The sequence below is a fragment of the Staurois parvus genome, unplaced genomic scaffold, assembly GCF_062004578.1.
Source record: "Staurois parvus isolate SC_StPar_1 unplaced genomic scaffold, SC_StPar_1.0 ptg000332l, whole genome shotgun sequence".
Taxonomy (NCBI): domain Eukaryota; kingdom Metazoa; phylum Chordata; class Amphibia; order Anura; family Ranidae; genus Staurois; species Staurois parvus.
The window spans coordinates 475,764-498,992 of NW_028318128.1; the positions used below are offsets into that span (position 1 = coordinate 475,764).

The following is a 23,229-nucleotide window of genomic DNA, read 5'->3' on the forward strand; positions in this document are numbered from 1 at the left end:
TAGGCTGAGGAAAAAGTAAGTATTTTACTAGGAATTTGAGGGTTATAAAAGTAGTGCGAGTCATATTTTGTGTACTCAAGTTCAGCTTGTAGGGTTTGTGCCATCACTGACAACCATGTCTTTCTTTCTAGATAAACAAGCCACACCTAGCACCAGAGAGAAGTCATCCTCAGCTGTATGTTCATTAAGAGGTTAATTTGGTTTTGAAACCGCAAGCTACATTTTTTGTAACAAAATCAAAAGGAATATACCACCACATTGTATATTTAGGGATTGAAACTCTCTTCTCAGCCAATCAAGTTACATTTGTCACTCTGTGAGATTACGACAAAGTCTGGTTGATTGCTATGGGCCTTTTATTATACAAAGGCTGGCTTTCTTGACAATCAATACAAACATGTAGTCATGTTAATTCCTTACCAGTATCTGTTAATGTTAATTTATTACCAATTGTTTTACACAATTAAACACAATACCAACATTAAAAACAAATGTATAGGAAATACTGGAAGGCTGGTGGCGTGCAGTTTATAGTACTGCCATTGATACCCAGTGCACAGGAGAATATGGTTACCTGATACTGCACTATTTTGTGGTTACGGTGGAAGTATGGAAAAAAAAAAATCAAACCTAGCCTCCTGAATAGAAGGCAGCTTTTTCTTACTTCTGGACAGCCATATGACTGATCTAAAACAATGTTGTGAAATTTGTCAAATGGTTATTGATATGGGCCAATGTTGAGCACAGTGACTGTGTATTGCTTTACTAAAGTGTGTATTATCAAAATCACATGGGTTACCACAATGTAGGAAACAAGACAAGAGGTAAGAGGTTTGCCAACCAAACATGCAATGTGCCTTGGAATTTATTAGCATAGACTTAAATAAATCCACCAAACATTGATAGACCACTGTTAGATGGCCAATGTTGGTTTGCACCATCTCCTGATATCTTATACATCTTAGAGACACCAGGAGTAAATGGTAAATCATTGGTCAGGGTTATTACATAGCCAAGTGAAAGAGTCTATCTATCTCCTACAACTCATTTTCTCGAACATGTAAAAAAAAAAAAAAAAAAAAAATTATATATCTACTACAGTCAGGGACATTATCCATTACATATAAAGGAAGGTTGGTGTCACAATGTGATGATAATGGGGGAGATTTACTAAAACCGGAGCAATCAAAATCTGGTGCAGCTGAGCATGGTAGCCAATCAGCTTCTAACGTCAGCTTTTTCAGTTAAGCTTTGACAATAAAACCTGGAAGGGAATTGGTTTCTATACAGAGCTGCACCAGATTTTGCACAGTGCAGTTTTAGTAAAATTACCCCCAATACCTTAAGGTAGCCAATAAAAGGGCATCATTTCAACTGAAAACCTCCCTATTCACCAAATATAGAAATCTTTGTTCTGGGTGAACTTAAAACACTTAGAGGCATATTTAGAAAGCCATGAATGTGACTGTCACCAAACATTCACTAGTGGTGAATCAGTCACTATCATTTAAAACACATGCACAAGGAAAATTCACCTGCAGTTAATATTTGGTGAATGTTAGATTCACTGCTTTGTAAATACTGTATGTACTTAACTTCTAGAACCTGAAGACAGTATTTGGACGAGGGACTTGGTTGTTCAAATGGAGTTATAAAACAAAAAAAAAAAAGCCTCGAGTGAGATATGTCCCTTGTGCTGTTGAGTCTTGTTTAGCAGAAATCTTACCCCTCCAACGCTACCCCAACTCCCCCCCAGCCCAAGAAAATCACAGCAGCAGGGGTTGATACAAAGGAAGCTGTAGAAGGCACTCCACAAAGAATAACTGACTGTGTCTGCCCTTTCCACCCAGTTCTTCTCAATAGAAGATGTCACTATAGCTTCTATGAATGAATTGTGATCTATGAATGGAGGGGACAGACCTTTCCATCATTCGCCCATCCATTCATAGGAGCTGTTATCACCACACCAGAAGATAATGGCAGCGGGGGTAAGGTGGAAGGCAGGAGAATGATTTTTACTAAATGAAGACACAACAGCACAAGGGACACATCTCACCGAGGTATGTAATGTCCCTTTTGTTTATCTTTTTATATAAATTTAGGCTAAGTCTTTGTAGATTCTCAAATAATTTTTCTCTCTTGTCCATAGGAAAAAGCTGCAACAACAGCAGCAGCATCATATCTTGTAAAAGTGTATTACAAGTACACAATAGCCATACAGGTATCTCACCAGCTTTGCTATGGAGATCTGCTGATTCTTGTCAGCAGCAAACTGAAGTTGACGCCTTCTACTATCATACTCAGGTAAGCTCTTATTAGAGAATAGTAAAAGAATCAAAATGAAGAATACTAAAAATCCATTAAACAGATTGACATCCATTATAACACAGACTTTTAACATTTAAATTCTCACTTAAATATTATTGAGCACAAAACGTATCAGAGTTGCAGTCAGTCTTTCTGTATAACTCAGTCAACTAAAACATCACTTGGAGGCTTGAATTATTGGAAAGCTTTGCTAGACTGTCATAGTTACATAGTTAGTCTGGCTGAAAAAAAGACAAAAGTCCATCCAGTTCAACCAAAAAAAAAAAAAAAAAGTTATAATCCTATACCCACAGTTGATCCAGAGGAAGGCAACCCCCCCACAGCAAACCATGATCCTATTTGCTCTTGCAGGGGAAATAATTCCTTCCTGATCCCCCGAGAGGCAATCGGATATTCCCTGGATCAGCTTACCTATAAATGTTAGTATCCAGTTATATTCTGTGTATCCTGGAAAGAAGTCAACAAAGATCCATTATCCCCTGCACTCAAAGACTCATATCAAACGGGTGTTAGTAACAAACCGTGTGTTCATCCACTGGTGATCAGAGGCTGTGCAGCTCCATCATGAAGCTGGGGAAGCTTGACAAAACTGTAGAAGGAGATGAAAGAAATAACGCACAAACCTTGCGCATTACCTCAATAAATAGTGACTAATTTTATTTAGGAAATATACTCACAAAAGTGATGGTAAAACAGGCATTAGTAAACCATAATCCACACAGGATTACAGGTAAATCCAAAGGGGGAGGGGGGGAATACAAGCTAACGCGTTTTTGTGCGCGCTTTCATCTCCTTCTACTATCCTGGAAAGAATCCAGGCCTTTTTTTTAAGCAATCCACTGAGCTGGCCAGAACCAATTCTTAAGGGAGTCTATTCCACATGTTCACAGCTCACTGTGAAGAAACCTGTTTTTGGAGATTAAATCTCTTTTCCTCCAGCCAAAAAAAGTGCCCCCTTGTCAATTAAAAAAAAAAAATCTACATACTGAAATTTAGTTGTGTTTTATGTTTCACTGCTCTTTAAAACAGACTATTTAACCTGAAGTGGTATGTGAGGTAGATGGTACATTTATCCTATACTCATTCACCTATACATAGTCATAGACCTAAGGGTACAAGCATGCAAGGAAAACACAAGAAATTATTACAGAATAATGTACACCATAGAAGGCTTGTGCACGTTTCAAAAAATAAAACACATAAGGATGATATACTAGAAGCAGATTTCCCATATGACTTCATAATCGCAAGAGGGTCCAGAGCTTCCGTTCTTGAAAGAACTAGGGTTTAGAAACAGAGTAGAGTTTCTGTAAATCACAGATTCAGTCAGGTTGACAGATCCTAAGATTTTAAATGTGGGATGGTGTGGTAAACATAGACTGCTTGAATGCTGGGCAGTTCAGATAGCTAAAAGCTGGCACACTCCATACAGTGTAGCAAGCATGAAGAATATATATAGATTTTTTTGCTTATTGCTGAATATTCTGGCTTGTCTACCATCAATTACACATTTTACCACCAAGCACATCTTTATTAACAACTTGCCCTCCTGAGGATTTACCCCCCTTCCTGACCAGGCCCACTTTTTGCGTTACGGTGCTGCATTACTTTAACTGACAATTGGGCGGTCATGCAATGCTGCACCCAAATGAAATGTACGTCCTTTTTTTTCCCCCACGAATAGAGCTTGGTGGTATTTGATCACCTGTGCATATTTTATTATTTACTACTATTATTTTAGAGATTGCAATTTTGGGACTGTTACCTATACCCTGAGTGCTAGCTGCTATACTTTTACTCATATTGATATATATATATTTATTTTTTAATATTGTATAATGGCCTTTAGCGCTCGCTCTATTATCTTTTTGCATACGCTGACACTGTACTAATAGCCATGGGCAGGAAGGGGTTAACATGTGGGGCAATCAAAGGGTTAACTGTGTGCTGTTTTACTGTAAGCTGTGTGTGCACTTTCAACTGTAAGCACATTGCTTTGTATGGCTCTGCTATGCACAGCCATACAAGACAGTGTGCAGGAGCTGATAGGGGAGAGAACTATATTGTTTACATACAGTTCCCTCCCCTGTCGGTAATTCTCAGCAATCATCGTGCACCGACGAGTAATCACCGGCCAGGACCTGGTGATTGACAGCTGAGGCTGGGAATAGCGGTGCGGGTATGCGCCCCCTACCTGGAAATGCAAAATCACGTATATACAGGTGAAACTCGAAAAATTAGAATATCGTGCAAAAGTTTATTTATTTCAGTAATGCAACTTAAAAGGTGAAACTAATATATGAGATAGACTCATTACATGCAAAGCAAGATAGTTCACGCCGTGATTTGTCATAATTGTGTTGATTATGGCTTACAGCTCATGAAAACCCCAAATCCACAATCTCAGAAAATTAGAATATTGTGAAAAGGTGCAATATTCTAGGCTCAAAGTGTCCCACTCTAATCAGCTAATTAAGCCATAATACCTGCAAAGGGTTCCTGAGCCCTTAAATGGTCTCTCAGTCTGGTTCAGTAGGAATCACAATCATGGGAAGACTGCTGACCTGACAGTTGTGCAGAAAACCATCATTGACACCCTCCATAAGGAGGGAAAGCCTCAAAAGGTAATTGCAAAAGAGGATGGATGTTCCAAAAAAACCATATCAAAGCACGTTAATAGAAAGTTACTGTATGTGGAAGGGAAAAGTGTGGAAGAAAAAGGTGCACAAGCAGCAGGGATGACCGCAGCCTGGGGAGGATTGTCAGGAAAAGGCCATTCAAAAGTGTTGGGGACTTTCACAAGGAGTGGACTGAGGCTGGAGTCAGTGCATCAAGAGCCACGACACACAGACGGATCCTGGACATGGGCTTCAAATGTCGTATTCCTCTTATCAAGCTGCTCCTGAACAACAAACAACGTCAGAAGCGTCTTACCTTGGCTAAAGAAAAACAGACCTGGTCTGTTGCTCAGTGGTCCAAAGTCCTCTTTTCTGATGAGAGCAACTTGTGCATCTCATTTGGAAACCAAGGACCCAGAGTATGGAGGAAGAATGGAGAGGCATACACTGCAAGTTGCTTGAAGTTCCAGTTTGAAATTTCCACAGTCTGTGTTGATTTGGGGAGCCATGTCATCTGCTGGTGTTGGTCCACTGTGCCTCATTAAGTCCAGGGTCAATGCAGCCGTCTACCAGGAGATTTTGGAGAACTTCATGCTTCCTTCAACAGACTAGCTTTATGGGGATGCTGACTTCATTTTCCAGCAGGACTTGGCACCTGTCCACACTGCCAAAAGCACCAAAACCTGGTTCAATGACCGTGGAATTACTGTGCTTGATTGGCCAGCAAACTCGCCTGACCTGAACCCCATAGAGAATCTATGGGGCATTGCCAAGAGAAAGATGAGAGACATGAGACCGAATGATGCAGAAGAGCTGAAGGCCGTTATTGAAGCATCCTGGTCTTCCATAACACCTCAGCAGTGCCACAGGCTGATAGCTTCCATGCCGCGCCGCATTGAGGCAGTAATTGCTGCAAAAGGGGCCAAAACCAGGTACTGAGTACATATGCATGCTTATACTTTTCAGAGGTCCGATATTGTTCTATGTACAGTACTTGTTTTATTGATTGCATGTAATATTCTAATTTTCTGAGATTGCGGATTTGGGTTTTTCATGAGCTGTAAGCCATAATCATCACAATTATGACAAATCACAGCTTGAACTATCTTGCTTTGCATGTAATGAGTCTATCTCATATATTAGTTTCACCTTTTATGTTGCATTACTGAAATAAATGAACTTTTGCACGATATTCTAATTTTTCGAGTTTCACCTGTATACACGTGATTTTGTGCATCCCTGCCGCCCTGTAGCGGTATATGTGCTATAGGGGGGCGGGAAAGCGGTTAATGGCCGACTTTCTACACCAAATCCACTCATGTATAACTTGTTCTGCAAAGGATTAGTAAACCAAACTGTCATCTGTTTAGTTTCAGAGATGGAGAAACAGACGTACCACTAACTACAGATAATGTGGAAAGAGCATGGGAGCTAAGCACAGACAATTGCCTAAAACTCAAGTGCACGGATGTATATGTAAGAATGACTGTGTGTGTCCTATTGTGGGATAGGGTACATGGGTAACATGCAGGAGTATCCTGTACCAATCATTTTCACAGGAATGGAGCATTGTGTAATGAAGTGAGAATGATCACTACTACAACCCCTGGCAAAAAGTATGGAATCTCCACTCTTGGAAAATGTTCATTCAATTAATTGTGTATAAAAAAAAACAAAAAAAAAAAAAACAAACAATCACAGACATGCCTCAAAACTATTTCAATTTAACATTCCATCCTTCTGGCTTTAAGGAACACTTAAGGGAAAAAAAAAAAGAGAAAGAAGGAAAACTGTAGTCGGTTGCAACTGTTTTTGCAGATCATGCAGAGGAAAAAAATATGGAACCACTCAATTCTGAGGAAAATATTATGGAATCATGAAATAAAAACAAAAACCCTACAGTACACCACTAGTACTTTGTTGCACCACCTCTGGCTTTGATAACAGCTTGAATTCTCTGAGGCATAGATTTAACTATCGACAAACAGTATTCTTCATCAATATGGATCCAACTTAATCCTATTGCAGTTGCCAGATCAGCTTTGCAGGTTGGAGCCTTGTCGTGGACCATTTTATTTCCACAATAGATTTTTAATTGGATTGAGGTCCGGACTATTTGCAGGCCATGCTATTGACATTACATGTCTTTCTTGAAGGATAGTTTTCATGGCTTATGCCCTATGGCAAGATTCATTATCATCCTGAAAAATGTCATCGTCACCAAACATCCTTTCAATTGATGGAATAAGAAAGGTGTCCGAAATCTCAATATAAACTTGTGCATTTATTGACAACTTAATGACTGTCATCTCCCCCGTACCATTACCTGACATGCAACCCTACATCTTCGATTGTGGAAATTTGCATGTTTTCTTCAGGCAGTCATCTTTATACATTTCATTAGAAAGGCACCAAAGTTCCAGCATAATCACCCTGCCCAATGCAGATTCGTGATTCATCACTGAATATCATTTTCGTTCAGTCATCCACAGTCCATGATTGCTTTTCTTTAGCCCACTGTAACTTTTGTTTTTTCTGTTTACGTGTTATTGAAGGTTTTTGTTTGCCTTTTCTGTATGTAAATTCCATTTCCTTTAGGCGAGGTCTTACAGTTCGGTCACAGACATTAACTCCAGTTTCTGCCCATTTTCTCCTCATTTGTTTTGTTGTGCATTTTCTGTTTTCAAGGCATATTGCTTTAAGCTTTCTATCTTGACGCTTTGATGTCTTTGTATTTGGTCCAGATTTTTAACACAGCTGACTGGGAACAACCAACATCTTTTGCAACATTTCGTGATGATTTACCTTTTTGAAGAAGTTTTATAATCCTCTTCTTGATTTCAACAGACATCTCTCATGTTGGAGCCATGATTCATATCAATCAGCTTGGTGCAACAGCTCACCAAGGTGTGCAAGCACTCTTTTCTGACAAATCCATGTCAGCACAACTGGGTAAGGGCCTCATGGTCTTTCAAGGCAAGCATCTCAGGCCATACTTGGGAGATCTTTCATCCTTCACACCTCAGATTGGGCTACATAAATTGCCTCCTTCCAGCAGGTCAGGTAGTCTCAGTTGAACTCTCACCCAATTTCAAGTTGGGTTTCTGGACTGGTAGCAGTCAGAGGGCCTAGGTCAGAAGATATGGATTAGCCCTGTATGAAAGGGAGCCTAAATTTGTGGTTGGAGAACTAGAATCTTCTGCGATGTCATTCCCATCTGACAACCTAGTGGCTGGGGGTGCAGTCAGACACCAGCACAGTAGTTGGAGAGCCCTAATTCAGGAGCAATGGGTTGAGGACCAGTGGTCTTTTTCAAGGGTCCAAGATGGTGTCCAACATCCTGGAGTTAAGAATGGAATTTCAGGCTCTTAGCCTTCAGTCACCTCATTCAGGGTGGACCTGTCCTGGTGAAGTTAGACAGCACAAAGACTGTGGCCTACATCCAGAAACAAGGGGCACTCAGTTTCTCCCTCCTGAAGGTGGTTTCTCAGATTCTATAGTAGGCCCAAGTCAATGTCTTGCAGCTATCTGTGGCCTATGTGCCCTGTCAGAAGAATCTTTAGGCAAACTATTTGTCCAGGAACAACCTAGCGATAATGAATGGTCCAGACGGCCGCAAGTCTTTCGAGAACCAACGGGCTTGCTAATTTCTACCAGAGGTAGACCTGTGCACATCCCCAGTCAACAATAAGTTGCTGAAGTTCTATTCCATGGTCCACCATCCACAAGCAATTGGGGTGGAGGTGTTGATTGCAGAGTGGATTCTCCAGGACAGCTTATAACTTTCTGCCTCTCCCTCTGATTTGCAGCTTCCTGCTGAGGCTGTGGTAGGGGAAGGTGATAGTTCTGGAGGTGATCCCAGATCGGTCGAATGGGCCTTGGTATCCTTTGCCCCTCCTAATGTGTGTCAAGGATCCACTACCTCTGCTGGTAAGATCGAATCTTCCCCAAAGTCCCATTCGTCCAACACCTGACAGGCTCCAGCTCATGGCTTGGTTTTTGAGGCAGAGGCTAGTAGTTCTCGGGTACTATGTAAAGGTTGTGGATACTATTATGAAATCAAAGAACCACACTAACCATGCCTATAGTAGAATATGACAAATTCACAGGATTGCTGCTGATCAAGGTTTTACACTGGGCTCTTCACAAGTCTGTCACATTCTGACATTTCTGCAGGCAGGGCTTGATTTAGGTTTATGCATATGTACGCTATAGGCCCACATTTCAGCTATCTCTGCCTTCACCAGCATGCAGTGGGCATCCAACACTCAATTATACTGTTCTTCAAGCTGTAACTTGGTTGAAACCTACCTAAGAGATTGCCTGGGGGTTTAAATAACCCTTTCTTACATTCATCATTCAGACTGGGTGTTACTTAGGCAGATGCTCAAGATGGTGTCTAAGTGGCTTTCAGAGTCCATATCACACAAAAAGTTGTCCTTCATATGTCCCTCTTGGGGAGTACCAAGAAGTTAACCCATCAAATGTGGGCCAAGTTTTAAAATGTTACATCACAGCAACATCTGGCCTCAGGAAGTCTGAGCACTTGTTTGTCATTCCAGGTGGAGTATGTAATGATTTCACGGCTTCCAATAAAATTATTGCCTCTTCGTTGGTGAAGCTCATTACTTTGGCCTACAATTTGAAAGGGTTGGCTGTGCAAGGGGGGACCGCCTCACTGTCTACTCAAAAGGGCCTCAACCTTGTGAGTGGCAGTAGGTTGAGTGTTCCCAGACACTATCTACAAGACAGGAACGTGGGCATCAATATACATATATTCATGGCTCATTACTGTATAGAAGCAGTCTTAATGACAGTTGACTGAGGCATCCTGGCTTCAGCCAGAATTCAGGAGTGTGTAGCATTATCCCTCCCCTGTGTGGCTAGTTAGTTCCCAGCTGGGCTGACATGGAGCTGTCAGAAAACGGAATGACAGATACTTACCGTAATTTTCCTTTCCTGATGAGCTCCATGTCAGCACAATTCCCACCCAGCTTGGTAGGACTAGTTACAGAACGCTGAGGCTGCAGGTTAGCTCAAATGTATGAGTTAGATCCTTGAAGCATTGGGCAGGTTCCTTACCCAGCTGTGCTGACATGGAGCTAGCAAGAAAGGAAACTTGCTGTAAGTATCTGTCATTCCATTTTTAGTTTTAACTGCAGAACAATTAGCAGATGCAATCTGATGCAGATTTTTGTTTTAGAACTGCAAAGTACATTCCATAATGGTGATTCCATATTTTCCTCAGAATTGAGCGATTCCATATTTTTTTCCTCTGCTTGATCTGCATAAAGAGTTGCAATTGACTACAAGTTTTCTTTATTTTAAGTGTTTCTTAAAGCCAGAGGTTGGAATATTAAATGAAAATAGTTTTGAGGTATGTCGAATTGTTTTTTTTCTATGCAATTAAATAATTGAATGAACATTTTCCAAGAGTAGTGATTCCATACTTTTTACCAGGGGTTGTATATGCTACCTGTGTAGCCTGCTCCAAAGGGAGTCATTGTTTAGCAGTCATCTGCTACACCTAGCATTTATAGTAGAATTCCAAGTTAGGACTATCTAAGCTTAAAACTGCTCTCATCCCCATTCTGACAGCTTTTCTAACTACTCTGTAGATGGAAGATGCAATACTTATCTATTCTCAGGGTCCGAGCTTATTTACTGCGAGGCAATCAAGACGTTTGCCTAGGGCAGCATTTTTAATCCCCCCCGAAGAAAGGACGCATAAAGCAGGTGCCCAAGTCCAGTCTGGAGGGAGACAGGGCAGGTAGCCAGGCGAGGGGCGATCATCTGATAGACAGCTGACCCAGCAGGGAGAACTCACATACACACTTGCAGCGAGATCACCAAGGAGTCGGACAGCAGACATCCTGGCACAGCACAGGTCCTATGACAGGAGTTTAAGAAGAGGCTGTGGCTGCAGGAGTGGATCCTGGCAGCTCATCCTTCTCTGTGACTGCCAGGTGAGGGTAACAAATCGTACAACATCCCTCTCCCCTTCTGTCTTTTTTCTCCCTTTTTTTTCTCTCATCTGGGGGTGGGGGGTGTGAGCCCAATTTTGGCTCAGGGTGCCCCAGTCTGGTCCCTTGATCTCCCCAGCAGCCAGCTATAGCTGAGAGAACACCAACAATGGATGAACTGCCTGGGCGATGACATTTCCCTTATATTTACTATGGTAAATCTGTTGTTGGCTGTCTATCCTGGAGCCGGCCACTGGGAGACAATCAAGTGACTGGAGCACCCTGAGGACAGGTAAATATATGCATCTTCCTTCTACAAGGTAGTTGGTATATAATGTTAGAAGGGGAATAAGAGCAGCTTTCGGCTTTGTTGGTTCTAGCTTGGAATTCCACTTTAACTCACTATCAAATTTAGTAGCAGGATTGAGCCACTAAATATCTCCTGTGTAGTTTTGGCCAATTCAGGTGGCTACCCGTAAATAGTTACATCTTAAGCTGACCATGTATTGTAAGATTTTCATTTGAATGCCTGTAGAAAATTTGTCAGAACATTCTTTTTTGCGATCATGAAGTCAACTGATTTCATCCAGACCTGCTGTTTGCATGGAACCCCAACCATAATAAACAGGTTTCACAAAATATATGATTTTTTCCGAACACAACTCACCTTCATTGAATTTTGAAAATAAATTTTTTGAATACTCCTTCAAAAGATCTTGTTACTACGCTCAAAAATGATTGTCAATTTGATCCTTGTAACCATTAGCAAATCGAATGGTTATTCCAAAAATCCATTTCAAACAAAATTCTGCTGGTGTTACATTAGCTGGCATAGCAAAATAATAAAACTGCTAGCATAGCTCTAGCCTGGAACTAAAATAAAGCATGGGAGTTTCATTATTTTCTCTGTTCTGCCCCCAAGAAAAAAATCTTTTAACATAGAAACATTACATATACTGGCACTTTTATTTATTTATTTTTTTTAAATGACAATTAAGTGAACTGTTACTTAATATGCAAAGTTCCAAATACAGCCATAAAACGGTGTTGTGGATTTGTTTTTTTTGGCCATTTCTACTACATATTGAAATGCAAAGATAATTGGGACATAAGTATGGGAGTAAAAATTAGAGATATGTTTGAGAGTGCATCTTCCTGACAGGTTTCTGTGGCAGAAATGATCATGTTTTGACACCTAGGTAGAAGAACCTCTGGTAAGAATGGAGAATGCAGAAAATCCTGTTCAGTCGCAAGAGAAAGCAGGGAAGGTGGTAACAGCCCTCTTCGATTATGAGGCCTCCCAACCAGAAGATCTACCATTTAAAAAAGGAGATATAATAAATGTCTTGAATAAAGGTGAGTAATATCTACAAGGGTCAATAAATTCCATAGACAGCCGATAACTTGAACCTTATTGAGGATTTCCACATTTGTTTAGTAATTGGATGGGGTATGAGGTAAAATAAAACAACAACGGATAACCTAGTTCCTAAGCTGGATGCCTTTTTTTTTTTAGTTTGTTAGCACAAATACAGGCTGGTGCCAAGTACAATATGAATTTTGTCACATTTAAAGATATTTCAGAGAAAGCATACCTAAAATGTATTTGTGAAAACTGGTGTAAGGGAAGAAGGTAGATGAAAATGTAGCGATACGGTGTTCTTCCATCACTAAAAGACTGTGGCTGGATTCACACTTACAAGTGCCTTGAAAAAGTATTCATAGCCCTTGAAATGTTTGACATTTTGTCATGTTACAACCAAAAACAGAAATGTATTTATTGGGAGTTTATGTGATAGATCAACACAAAGTGGCACATAATTTGAAGTGGCAGGAAAATGATAAATGGTTTTCAAAATAATGCCAATCACTAGTCAAAAAACAAACCATTAAAAAGACAAGTTAAAGGCTATGTTCTTCTCTTGAAACATGCTACACCTGTGTTTAGGGTGTAAACTGTTCCAGCTCCTGTCCCCCTTCTCCTCCTAACCACTTTTCCTGGGACAGCAGGTAGGTGGGTCTCTCTTCCCTGCAGCCGATGCCACACATTCATTCCATACCTAGAAGACTTGGTGCTGTCCTTACAAAAATGAATACACCCCACAACAAAAACTACTACATCTAGTATTTTGTATGACCTCCATGATTTGCATCAACTAATTTGAGTAAAACTGAAGATTTTGTAATCTAAGCTATATTACTAACCTTACTTTCATGTAATTAGCTAAACAAATTTTCTATAAAACTAAGTTTTGTCAAAATTTTGGAAATTGTTCTTGTGTTCATTGATATATTAATTAAAAACTTACTTTTCAAAAGGGGTGTACTCATTTATGCTGAGCACTGTCCTTCTCAATGGACTGCAAGGGTGTTGATGAGCGCCCTTGTAGTTCATTGACAGTTCCTACAGCTCTTAAACTGACAGCCTGGAAGGAGTTGAAGGACAGGAAGGCAGTGTCTGCAGGAGCCTGACATTGCACCCACAATCCACTGATCAAAAGGTGCAATGCTCTGCAGGCTCCTGTGAAAAAAAATAAAATAAATAAATTCACAATTTTTTCCTGCAACAAAATCTGTGCATTAATATTTTTTTTTTTAAAAAAAGGTCAATTTATCCTTTCATGAAAAATTGATAAAAATATTCCAGCCTCCATCCCTATAAATAACCCTCTCCACCTCCCCAGGTGCATACCTGCCTCATCTGACACTAGAGACCCCTCCTCATCAATTGCCGAGAGAGAGACCATCTTAACATCTAGCAGCCAGGGGGCAGTTTTTAGCCTTCACATTAAATTTTCCTTTGACTTTTACAAACTGTGCACTGCCTAGATGTAAACTAGCACCACTTAAACCAATGCAGATGCATTAAGCACATGTTAAAATGCATAGGCGTGAATGGGCTCTTAAAGTATATGTAAACCCTCACCTTGTAAAACAACCCATTCAGTTTAAAATAGAAATGAAAGGCAAAACATTTGTGTTTAGATATAGAAAAACATTATAAACACCCCCCCCTTTTTTTTTTTTTTCTATAAGCGATCACATCCCTTCTGTTCTCAAATGCATAAGAGCTGGGGAGGAGAAACAGCAGTACACTGATCTTCCCATTGAAACTGAAAGTTGTGTGTCAGGACAAGTCTGACCATTGGAGGAGAACAGGCTGAATTCCCAGTGTTCTCCTGCTTTGTGTGAAATCCCTGGTGTACTGGCCAGTCCCTCTGCTTTACTATTAAAAACCAACCACATTAAGCAATACAAAGAGAAAAGCATACTTTTTCATACAGGTACATGGTACACCAGGCACATATCAGGAATATGAAATGTTGGGTTTACATACCCTTTAAACTTATTTTGAAAGCATCAGGCCTCCACTCCACCATTGGCATTTCGAGGCTGTACTCGACAAAAAAAAAAAACCCCTTAAAAACACCCTCCTGCCAACCCTGTTACCACAGTGTTTATGAATGCCATCTTTATGCACTGCTGCCAGTCCAGAGTCATCTCAATCTTGTACAGACAGGCTCACATAGCCTGGCACAGGTAACAGGGTGATGCTAGAGAATGGGGCAGCTCCTATCTGCAGCTTGGTGTATGGTACAGCAGTGAGCCATTTGACCAGAAGTTTAGGCTGTGACATCTCTAGGCTGACCAAGCAAAAAAAAAAGGGGACACTAAAAACACTATGGCAGGGGGGGCCTATGAAAGCTTTTGTTGCAGATACAAAGGGAAGCTCATTTATTCTTCAGGATCTTTGGCTTTCTGCATCTAGCATTTGAAGCCAATCCCAGAGCAGCTGATATAAAGAGGGGTATATACTAAAACAAACAACCAAATCACAGTAAGCTATAGCAATAGTTTTTCATCATGCTAACTGCAGCAAAGAAACTGACTAGTTACCATGGGTTACTACACTCCGCACGCACTTTTGTTATTGCATTGTTTTAGTGACTAGTAAAGCTCACCATTTACAGCTAATTTTACAGTACTAAAATAAATATAAGATTACATTGGCAAATTTATTTTTTCTCTTGCAGTGTCTGAGGAGTGGTGGGAAGGAGAATGTCACGATAAGTTTGGAATTTTCCCATCAGCCTTTGTAGACACAAAGTCCAGTATGTGAATTCCTGCAGCTGCTGGTGCACACTGCAACGGCTGTATTTCAACTATGCAAAGTTTCCATATTCAGCATAATATTGCTTCCTCTTGAAGGTCTGGACAGAATTCGCATATGTAGGATGACATCCATTTGTTCTTCAAACACAGGCATAGTTAGTGCAATTATAGTCATTTAAAGTTCACATATTGTAAACACTTATTACAATTTTCCATATTCTTCCAACCTTTTGTAGATTCGAACAACTACTTTAAATACTTTAAACATAAAGAAAGTGTTGCGTGTATTCTTGTATTCAAACGCTGCAGTCATAAATAAATGTAATTATGTGGAATTTAAAGTGTTCTCCTTTTCAGAAAAGAAAGGTGAACTCACACCCTACACCTTCCAATACTTACCTCCATGGGTGAGGAGTGCTAGCACAGAGAAACACGCTGATTCGTCCCAAAAGCCCAACTAAAAGAAAAGGGAGAAGAGCGGGGGATTTCAAATTCTCAGACCGCTACACGGCCACAGAGTGCAGGTTCAAATGCAGGTGCATCTCAAAATATCATCAAAAAGTTAATTTATTTCAATAATTCAATTCAAAAAGTAAAACTCATTATACAGATTCATTACACACAGAGTGATATATTTCACGCATTTTTGTTTTAATTTTGATGATTATGGCTTACAGCTAGTGAAACCCCAAATTTCAGTATCTCAGAAAATTAGAATATTGTGAAAATGTTCAATATTGTAGACTCATGGTGTCACACTGTAATCAGCTAATTAACTCAAAACAACTGTAAAGGTTTCCTGAGCCTTTAAATGGTCTCTCAGTCTGGTTCAGTAGGTTACACAATCATGGGGAAGACTGCTGACTTGACAGTTGTCCAGAAGTCATTGACACCCTCCACAAAAAGGGTAAGTTACAAAAAGTAATTGCTAAAGAAGCTGGCTGTTCACAGAGTGCTGTATGTGAGCATAATAATGAGTTGAGTGGAAGGTAAAAGTGTGGTAGAAAAAGGTGCACAAGCAACAGGGATAACTACAGCCTTGAGAGGATTGTGAAGCAAAGGCCATTCAAGAATTTGGGGGAGATTCACAAGGAGTGGACTACGGCTGGTGTCAGTGCTTCAAGAGCCGCCACACACAGAAGTATCCAGGACATGGGCTACAACTGTCGCATTCTTTGTGTCAAGCCACTCCTGAACCACAGACAACATCCTAAGTGTCTTACCTGGGCTAAGGAGAAAAAGGACTGTACTGTTGCTCAGTGGTCCAAAGTCCTCTTTTTAGGTGAGAGTAAATTTTGCATTTCATTTGAAAATCAAGGTCCCAGAGTCTTGAGGAACAGTGGAGAGGCACAGAATTCAAGTTACTTGGGGTCCAGTGTGAAGTTTCCACAGTCCATGAAGATTTGGGGAGCCATGTCATCTGCTGGTGTTGGTCCACTGTGTTTTATCAAATCCAAAGTCAGGAAATTCTAGTGCAAGTCATGCTTCCCTCTGCTGATCAGCTTAATGAAGATGCTGATTTCATTTTCCAGCAGGACTTGGCACCTGCCCACACTACCAAAAGTACCAATACCTGGTTTAAATGATCATGGTATCACTGTGCTTGACTGGCCAGCAAACCCGCCTGACCTAAACCACATAGAGAATCTGTGGTGTATTTTCGAGAGGAAGATGAGAGACACCAGACCCAACAATTCAGATGAGCTGAAGGCTGCTATCAGAGCAACCTGGGCTTCCATAACACCTTAGCAGTACTACAAGCTGATCGCCTCCATGCCACGCCACATTGATGCAGTAATTCATGCAAAAGGAGCCCCAACCAAATATTGAGTGCACACTATACTGTACATGGACATACTTTTCAGTAAGCCAACATTTTGGTATTAAAAATCCTTTTTTTATTGGTCTTATGAAATATTCTACTTTTCTGATATACTGAATTTTGGGTTTTCACTGGCTGTAAGCCATAATCAAAATAAAAGAAATAAATGCTTGAAATATTTCACTGAGTGTGTAATGAACCTATATATTATACGAGTTTAATTTTTTGAATTGCATCACTGAAATAAATTAACTTTTTGATGATAATTCTAATTTATTGGGATGCAACTGTATATGCAGGTTGGATGCATTTTAAACTGTGAATAGAAAGAACATAGTTTCCTATTGTGCCTGTTCACATATGTCCAGTGCACTGATAGTGCAGATTGAAAAAGAGCCCTGTATGATTTCTGAGCAGTGCAGTCCGGTTCAGATGCAGATTACAGGCTATTGACTTCTATGGGAACCGTTTCTAAACTGCATGTCATCAGTTGTGAACAGGATAAAATCCTGACCTGAACCTGATCTATACCTGTGTTGAAACTAATGTAAACCTGACCTGAACTGCTGAACAACTACTTTATCAATAAGCTGTGAAACCTGAGCTTCAATCCGCACCACACATGTGTGAATCAGCACTAACAGTTCACCTATCAAGTTAAGTAAACAGCGGAGGAAAGTGGATTGAGGGCGCTCATTCATCTTTACATTTTTTTCTGAAAGATGAACTAAGCAGTTGCTTCGACTACAAGTCTGAGGAGCTAGAGTGCATGTTCTTTGATTTACAGTCACAAATATGCCCCCAAAATGTAAGTACTTGCTGTATTTTTGAGGGGGCTGCATTGCACATCTGGTCTCAGGATTTGCCGAACCTGAGGCAAAGAACTGCAGCACATTTCACATTGCTATAGCTTTCAGTTGTTACCTCATACAAAAGTGGTTATTTTAGACATGGTATTTGCTGTTGAGCTAAATTATCAACCAATATCACATATAAACGATGGATTTTGAAGATTCTCCAGGCATCAATTTCTCTTAATTAAGGTGGAGATCAGTGCAAGAGGTGAGCATTTTCTTTGCAGGGGATACTTTAGTTCACCTTTTTGTTTTAAAATACTAACGTTTCACAGGCTGTGCTTGTGACCCTCTTCTCCCTCCCTTTCAACATAAACAGGAGGAAAGGTAACGAGACACCATGGGGTTTATTTACTAATGCTAGAGAGTGCAAAATCAGACACGCTTCTGCATAGAAACCAATCAGCTTCTAACCTCAGCTTGTTCAGTTAAGGTTTGGCAATGAAACCTGGAAGCGGACTGGTTTCTTTGCAGAAGTGAGCCTGATTTTGCACTCTGCAGCTTTGGTAAAATCCCATGTGTCTAGGACCTTACATTTTAAACAGCAGTGCTATTTTAAAACAGAAATTTTAGAAGTCTACTTCTACAAAACCAGTATCCCTGCATTAGGCAGACAAAACTGCAGATGGGTAGGAGGTCTTTCCTGTCGCATTATCTCTTTTAAATGGTGTTTTATCACAACAAACCTGTCAATTTCAGAAGATGCTCCAATATATTATGTTTAAACCAACGTGATATAATGTATACGAAGTTACTAATCCAAATCAATCAGCCCCTTTATAACAGACCTATACCAAAACGATAATATTTTGGTCAAGCAATCTCTCCTGAAGGGAAAAATCAGATTACAGACTGGCAAAATATACTTTTTTTTACAGGGATTACAAGACCAAATGTCTATGCTTTCAGTCACATGAGCAGCAAAGAAGAGAGATTGGATCAACATTTTCTTTAGGAATGGAAGAATCTCATTTCTTACATTTACTCTTTGATCTTTAAAGTGGTTGTAAAGGCTGTACAATAATAATAATAAATAATAATAAAGGCTCAATGTTTTTTACCTTCATGCATGCTATGTATAAAGGTAAAAAACCTTCAGTGTGCAGCAGCCCCCCTTAATACTTAACTGAGCTTCGTCGTGATCCAGCAATGTGCATATGAGCCTCGGTTCCCCGGGGGCTCTCCCTCCTTATTGGCTCCCACTGCTGTCAATCGCAGCCAGTGACCTAGTGAGGAGAGAGAGGGAGCGGGGCCAAGCCACAGCTATGCATGTGAATTGACATGGAGAACAACGGCTTGGGAGTGAGCCTGCTTGGTTGGCCCAATAGCAAGCTGCTTGATCTGGGGTCACTCGGCAGGGAGGAGGGGCCAGGAGCACCAGCAGAGGACCCGAGAAGACGAGAATCGGGGCTGCGCTGTGCAAAACCACTGCACAGAGTAGGCAAGTATAACTTTTTTTTTTTTTTTTTTTTAATTGCCTTTACTATCACTTTAAGTTACCATCAGAATATACGTATGCCTTGAATGAAACAAAACCTTGTCAGGAAGTAAAAACACAAGTCATACCAGTAGCTGTAGAGAAGTTGAGTTTATTAATGGTAAAGCAGATCCGAGCAGACGGTGCTCACACAAGAACACGAGGGAAAGGTGGGAGTGAATAGAAGTCTCCACACTCGCTAGACCCTGCTACAGGAAGGATCGCCTGAAGGGTACCTTACCACCTGCTATTTCTCTTACCAGTCAGAGAGACCTGGCTACTTCCAGGAGAATCAAACTGTGGACAAGACGTCCGGCCCCGAACAGTGTGTAACATGTATGTTCCATGTATGTAGTGCTGAGGGCACCAGAAGTTACCCGTGGCATACAACAATACGCACTCACACTTATAGGGGGATCTCTATGACAATTCTGCTTAGAAGAACCATTCCTACTTCCTTCTAGATTGACACTTGAGGAAACTCTTGCTCTTTCACGTCATGTTTCTACCCTATCACTTGTATATCTTGCTCACTCATAAACCTCCTAGTTCTCCCACTGCTAGTGTGCAATGCTCTTCAAGATGCTAAGTAATGAAGAGGACAGAACAGTTCATGTTCATATTTTGTGCTATGAGCTTTAGCTCCTCTACCCAGCATTGCAACTTGATCCAATACTTCTGTCACCTCTCTCTAGATGGAAGGGACTTCCCCAAGAGGCAGAGTAAAAAGGAAAGGGGGAAAAAATGAAATTAAAAAAAAAAAAAAAAAAAACCCTACAGCTGCAGTCTAGCTGCAAGAACGTTGAGGCTGTACAGCCAGCCTCATCTTGCCCCTAAGTGCCCCACATTAAAAGCACCTCCCCAACTATCCCAGCACCCATCCTGCAACAAACAGCTTTAGGGGACATTGAGCGTGCACGCGCACACACACACACGCACACACACAAACACACATGACAATTAAGCAGGCAGGGAAAGACAGACACCAAAAGTAGATTAAGGACACTCAATGGGGACAAGCAAGCATCCATAACTGTGGCATAGACACTCAACCCCTCACCCATTTCCCACAGAGGGGAAAGAAAAATTAAAGCCACCCAGTCAATCACACCTCCCTCAGCCAGCACAAGCTGGTGGATGAGAGGGGACCAGATCCTCTGCCTTCTCTGATGGAGAGAGTTCCTGACATTCGACTGAAAATTGGATATGGGGGTGTTCTTTGTGCACCCGCTACTAAGAAATAAAAACTCAGATCCTGAAGGGAGGGTTCTTCCTGTATTCCCTCGCCTGCCTTCACTGCTGGGGAATATTTGCTCTCCGTGTGTTAGGCAGAGGTTTGGGGGGTGCTGTGAGAGGCATGCACAAATAACGAGAAGGATGGGGGCACGATACCCCATTTTCCCCAAACTCAAGAAGTCCCAAACTTCCTCTGGATGGGAACTTCCTGCTGTGTCCGTCAGGTAACTGTCGCCTGCGGGGCAGGGGGGTTTCAGATTTGGTGGGATATGCTGGACGCTCCCCCACACGCACTCCCCCCCAGATCGGTGAGGGGGGAGAGAGGGCTGCCCTCCTCAGGGCTCAGGACATTATCTTGTCCTGTGCTGCTAACCCGTCATGCCATAAGTCGCTGGGTTCGTCTCCCCTTCTCTCTCAGTGTGGAGGGTTCAAGGATCCCTGCCCTCTCTGCTGCTTTTCCTTTTGCTGCATCAGGAGCTGCTCAAGGGCTGACGGGCCAGGGTGCATCATTGTGGTTGACCAGATGGACTGGGGAGTAGAAAAACAAAAAACAAATAATTTTAAACTAATAAAGTAGCATAAATAAACAATCAAAATCTACAATCACAAATAAAAAATGCTTGTGCCCATAACAAAACCTTGCAGTCTCAAGCTATAATCTTTGTAGTATACTTGGGAATTAAACATAATCTTAGGCCTCATGCACACAGTAATAACAAAGACTTTTACAGGCATCCAACATTGGTTATGCCTTTGTGTATGTCTAAAACAACAAACACCTGTGAAAGTGTGTAATTGCACACCAAAATTCACATTTTTATGCTATCTCCTGGCAGAAAGATCCAGGAGTATTTAATACACCCATGTGCAAGAAGCCTCAAAGTAGTTGTTACAGTTTAAGATGGACCGGTCATTAAAATGTACTCTTCACATGAATTAATACAGCACATGGCAGCATCACTAAATCACATGATCTTGGGTGACGTGTACCTCTTGCCATGAATAAAAAAAAATTCTGCTCCTAAGCTCCCTTATGTAATCTAGAGTCTAGGCAGACTGGACGACCAGGTCTTTGGCTACTAGGTGAATTGTAGGTGTATTACAACATTAAAGACTTACAATCACAATGTCACACCATCTTTCTGAGAACTCAGAGGACCAGTAAATAACAATATTAAACTGCCAAGCAGGAAGCAGAACCGGAGTATGCAACAGGCAAAAAAAGCTTATAAAGACTAGAATCTACAGTTATGTTAAAAATAATAGCAGTGTGTTTAAAAAGTGAGCAATGTTCAAAATCCTTATAATAGCTTTTATTTTCATACACGCAAATGGATTGGGAACACTGCACAGTCTATTCCAAATCAAAACGAAGAAAAATGTTTTAAATTTGTTATGTTACAGAAAGTGAAGAAAAAGGAATATTAGGAGGATCAAAAAAATAGCAGTGACTGTATTCTTCTTTACAAACTTAAACATTTACTGTATAGACTGAAGGTCATTGTAGCCGTGTATCAGTATATTTTATATATATATATATATATATATATATATATATATATTATACAGTATATATTAGTACTGCTTGGACCTTGAAGAAGGGGACATACCCCGAAAGCTTGTCCTCAAAATTGTATGTTAGTGCAAATAAAAAAAGTATCACGAACAGTACTCAATTGTTTCTGTATAAACTGAAAAATGCTTGAAAATTGAGCTTTCCTGTGAATCACTGACTATTTAGTTGAATAACCACTGTTTCAGAGAACTGTTTCGCATCTGTGTTGCATGGAGTCCACCAACTTCTGGCACCTGTGAACAGGTATTCCAGCCCAGGACGATGGCACTACATTCCACAATTCTTCTGCATTTCTTAGTTTTACCGAAGAAACAGCATTTTTGATGTCACCCCAGAAGTTTTCGATTGGATTAAGATCCGGGGATTGGGCTGGCCACTCCATAACGCTAATCTTGTTTGTCTGGAACCAAAATGCTGCTCACTTACTGCTGTGTTTGGGGTCGTTGTCTTGTTGAAACACCCATTTTCAGGGGCATTTCCTCTTCGGCTTAAGGCAACATGACCTCTTCAAGTATTTTGATGTATTGAAACTGATCCATGATCCCTGGTATGCAACAAATAGGCCCAACACCATAGTATGAGCAACATCCCCATATCATGGTGCTTGCGCCACCATGCTTCACGGTCTTCACAGTGTACTGTGGCTTGAATTCAGTGTTCAGAGGTCGTCTGACAAACTGTCTACGGCCCCTAGACCCAAAAAGAACAATCTTGCATTCATCAGTTCACAAAATGTTGAGCCACTTCTCTTCAGGCCAGTAAATGTACTCTTTGGCAAACTAACCTCTTCAGCACATGCCATTTTTTAAGCAATGGGACTTTGCGGGGGCTTCACATAGGAGTCTTCTAATTATTACAGTACTCACAGGTAACCTTCTTAGACCTTCTTTGATCACCCTGGAGCTGATAATTGGCCGAGTCTTTGCCAATCTGGCTATTCTTCGATCCATTCGAATGGTAGTTTTCCGTTTTCTTCTACGTCTTTCTAGTTTTGGTTGCCATTTTAAAGCATTTGAGATTATTTTAGCTGAGCAGCTTATCAGGTTCTGCACCTCTTTATATGTTTTCCTATCTCCAATCAGCTTTTTAATCAAACTATGCTGTTCTGAACAATGTCTGGAATTACCCATTTTACTCAGATTTTCAGGGAGAAATGCACTATACCCAGCATGTACACCTGTTTTTTTCATAGACTGAATGACCTACTAATTTAACTCCACACTGCTATTATTTTGAACGCAC

General features: G+C 40.7%; 2 protein-coding genes across 6 annotated transcripts in view; one reads left to right on the plus strand and one right to left on the minus strand.

Annotated features, from left to right (window-relative positions):
- Nucleotides 1-15,357, plus strand: part of NCF2 (neutrophil cytosolic factor 2) — a 45,264-nt gene extending 29,907 nt beyond the window's left edge. Inside the window, exons 11-15 of the mRNA XM_089683974.1 lie at nt 132-175; nt 2,150-2,304; nt 6,317-6,422; nt 12,109-12,265; nt 14,944-15,357. Of these exons, the coding sequence (XP_089540100.1) occupies nt 132-175; nt 2,150-2,304; nt 6,317-6,422; nt 12,109-12,265; nt 14,944-15,029 (548 nt within the window). The 3' untranslated portion in view covers nt 15,030-15,357. The remainder of the gene's footprint in view (nt 1-131; nt 176-2,149; nt 2,305-6,316; nt 6,423-12,108; nt 12,266-14,943) is intronic.
- Nucleotides 15,358-19,271: 3,914 nt separating this feature from the next.
- SMG7 (SMG7 nonsense mediated mRNA decay factor) overlaps nt 19,272-23,229 on the minus strand; it is a 121,827-nt gene continuing 117,869 nt past the window's right edge. For all 5 annotated transcript variants that reach the window (XM_089683979.1, XM_089683978.1, XM_089683977.1 and 2 more), the window contains one exon: nt 19,272-20,939. In XM_089683979.1, the coding sequence (XP_089540105.1) occupies nt 20,826-20,939 (114 nt within the window). In that variant the 3' untranslated portion in view covers nt 19,272-20,825. The remainder of the gene's footprint in view (nt 20,940-23,229) is intronic.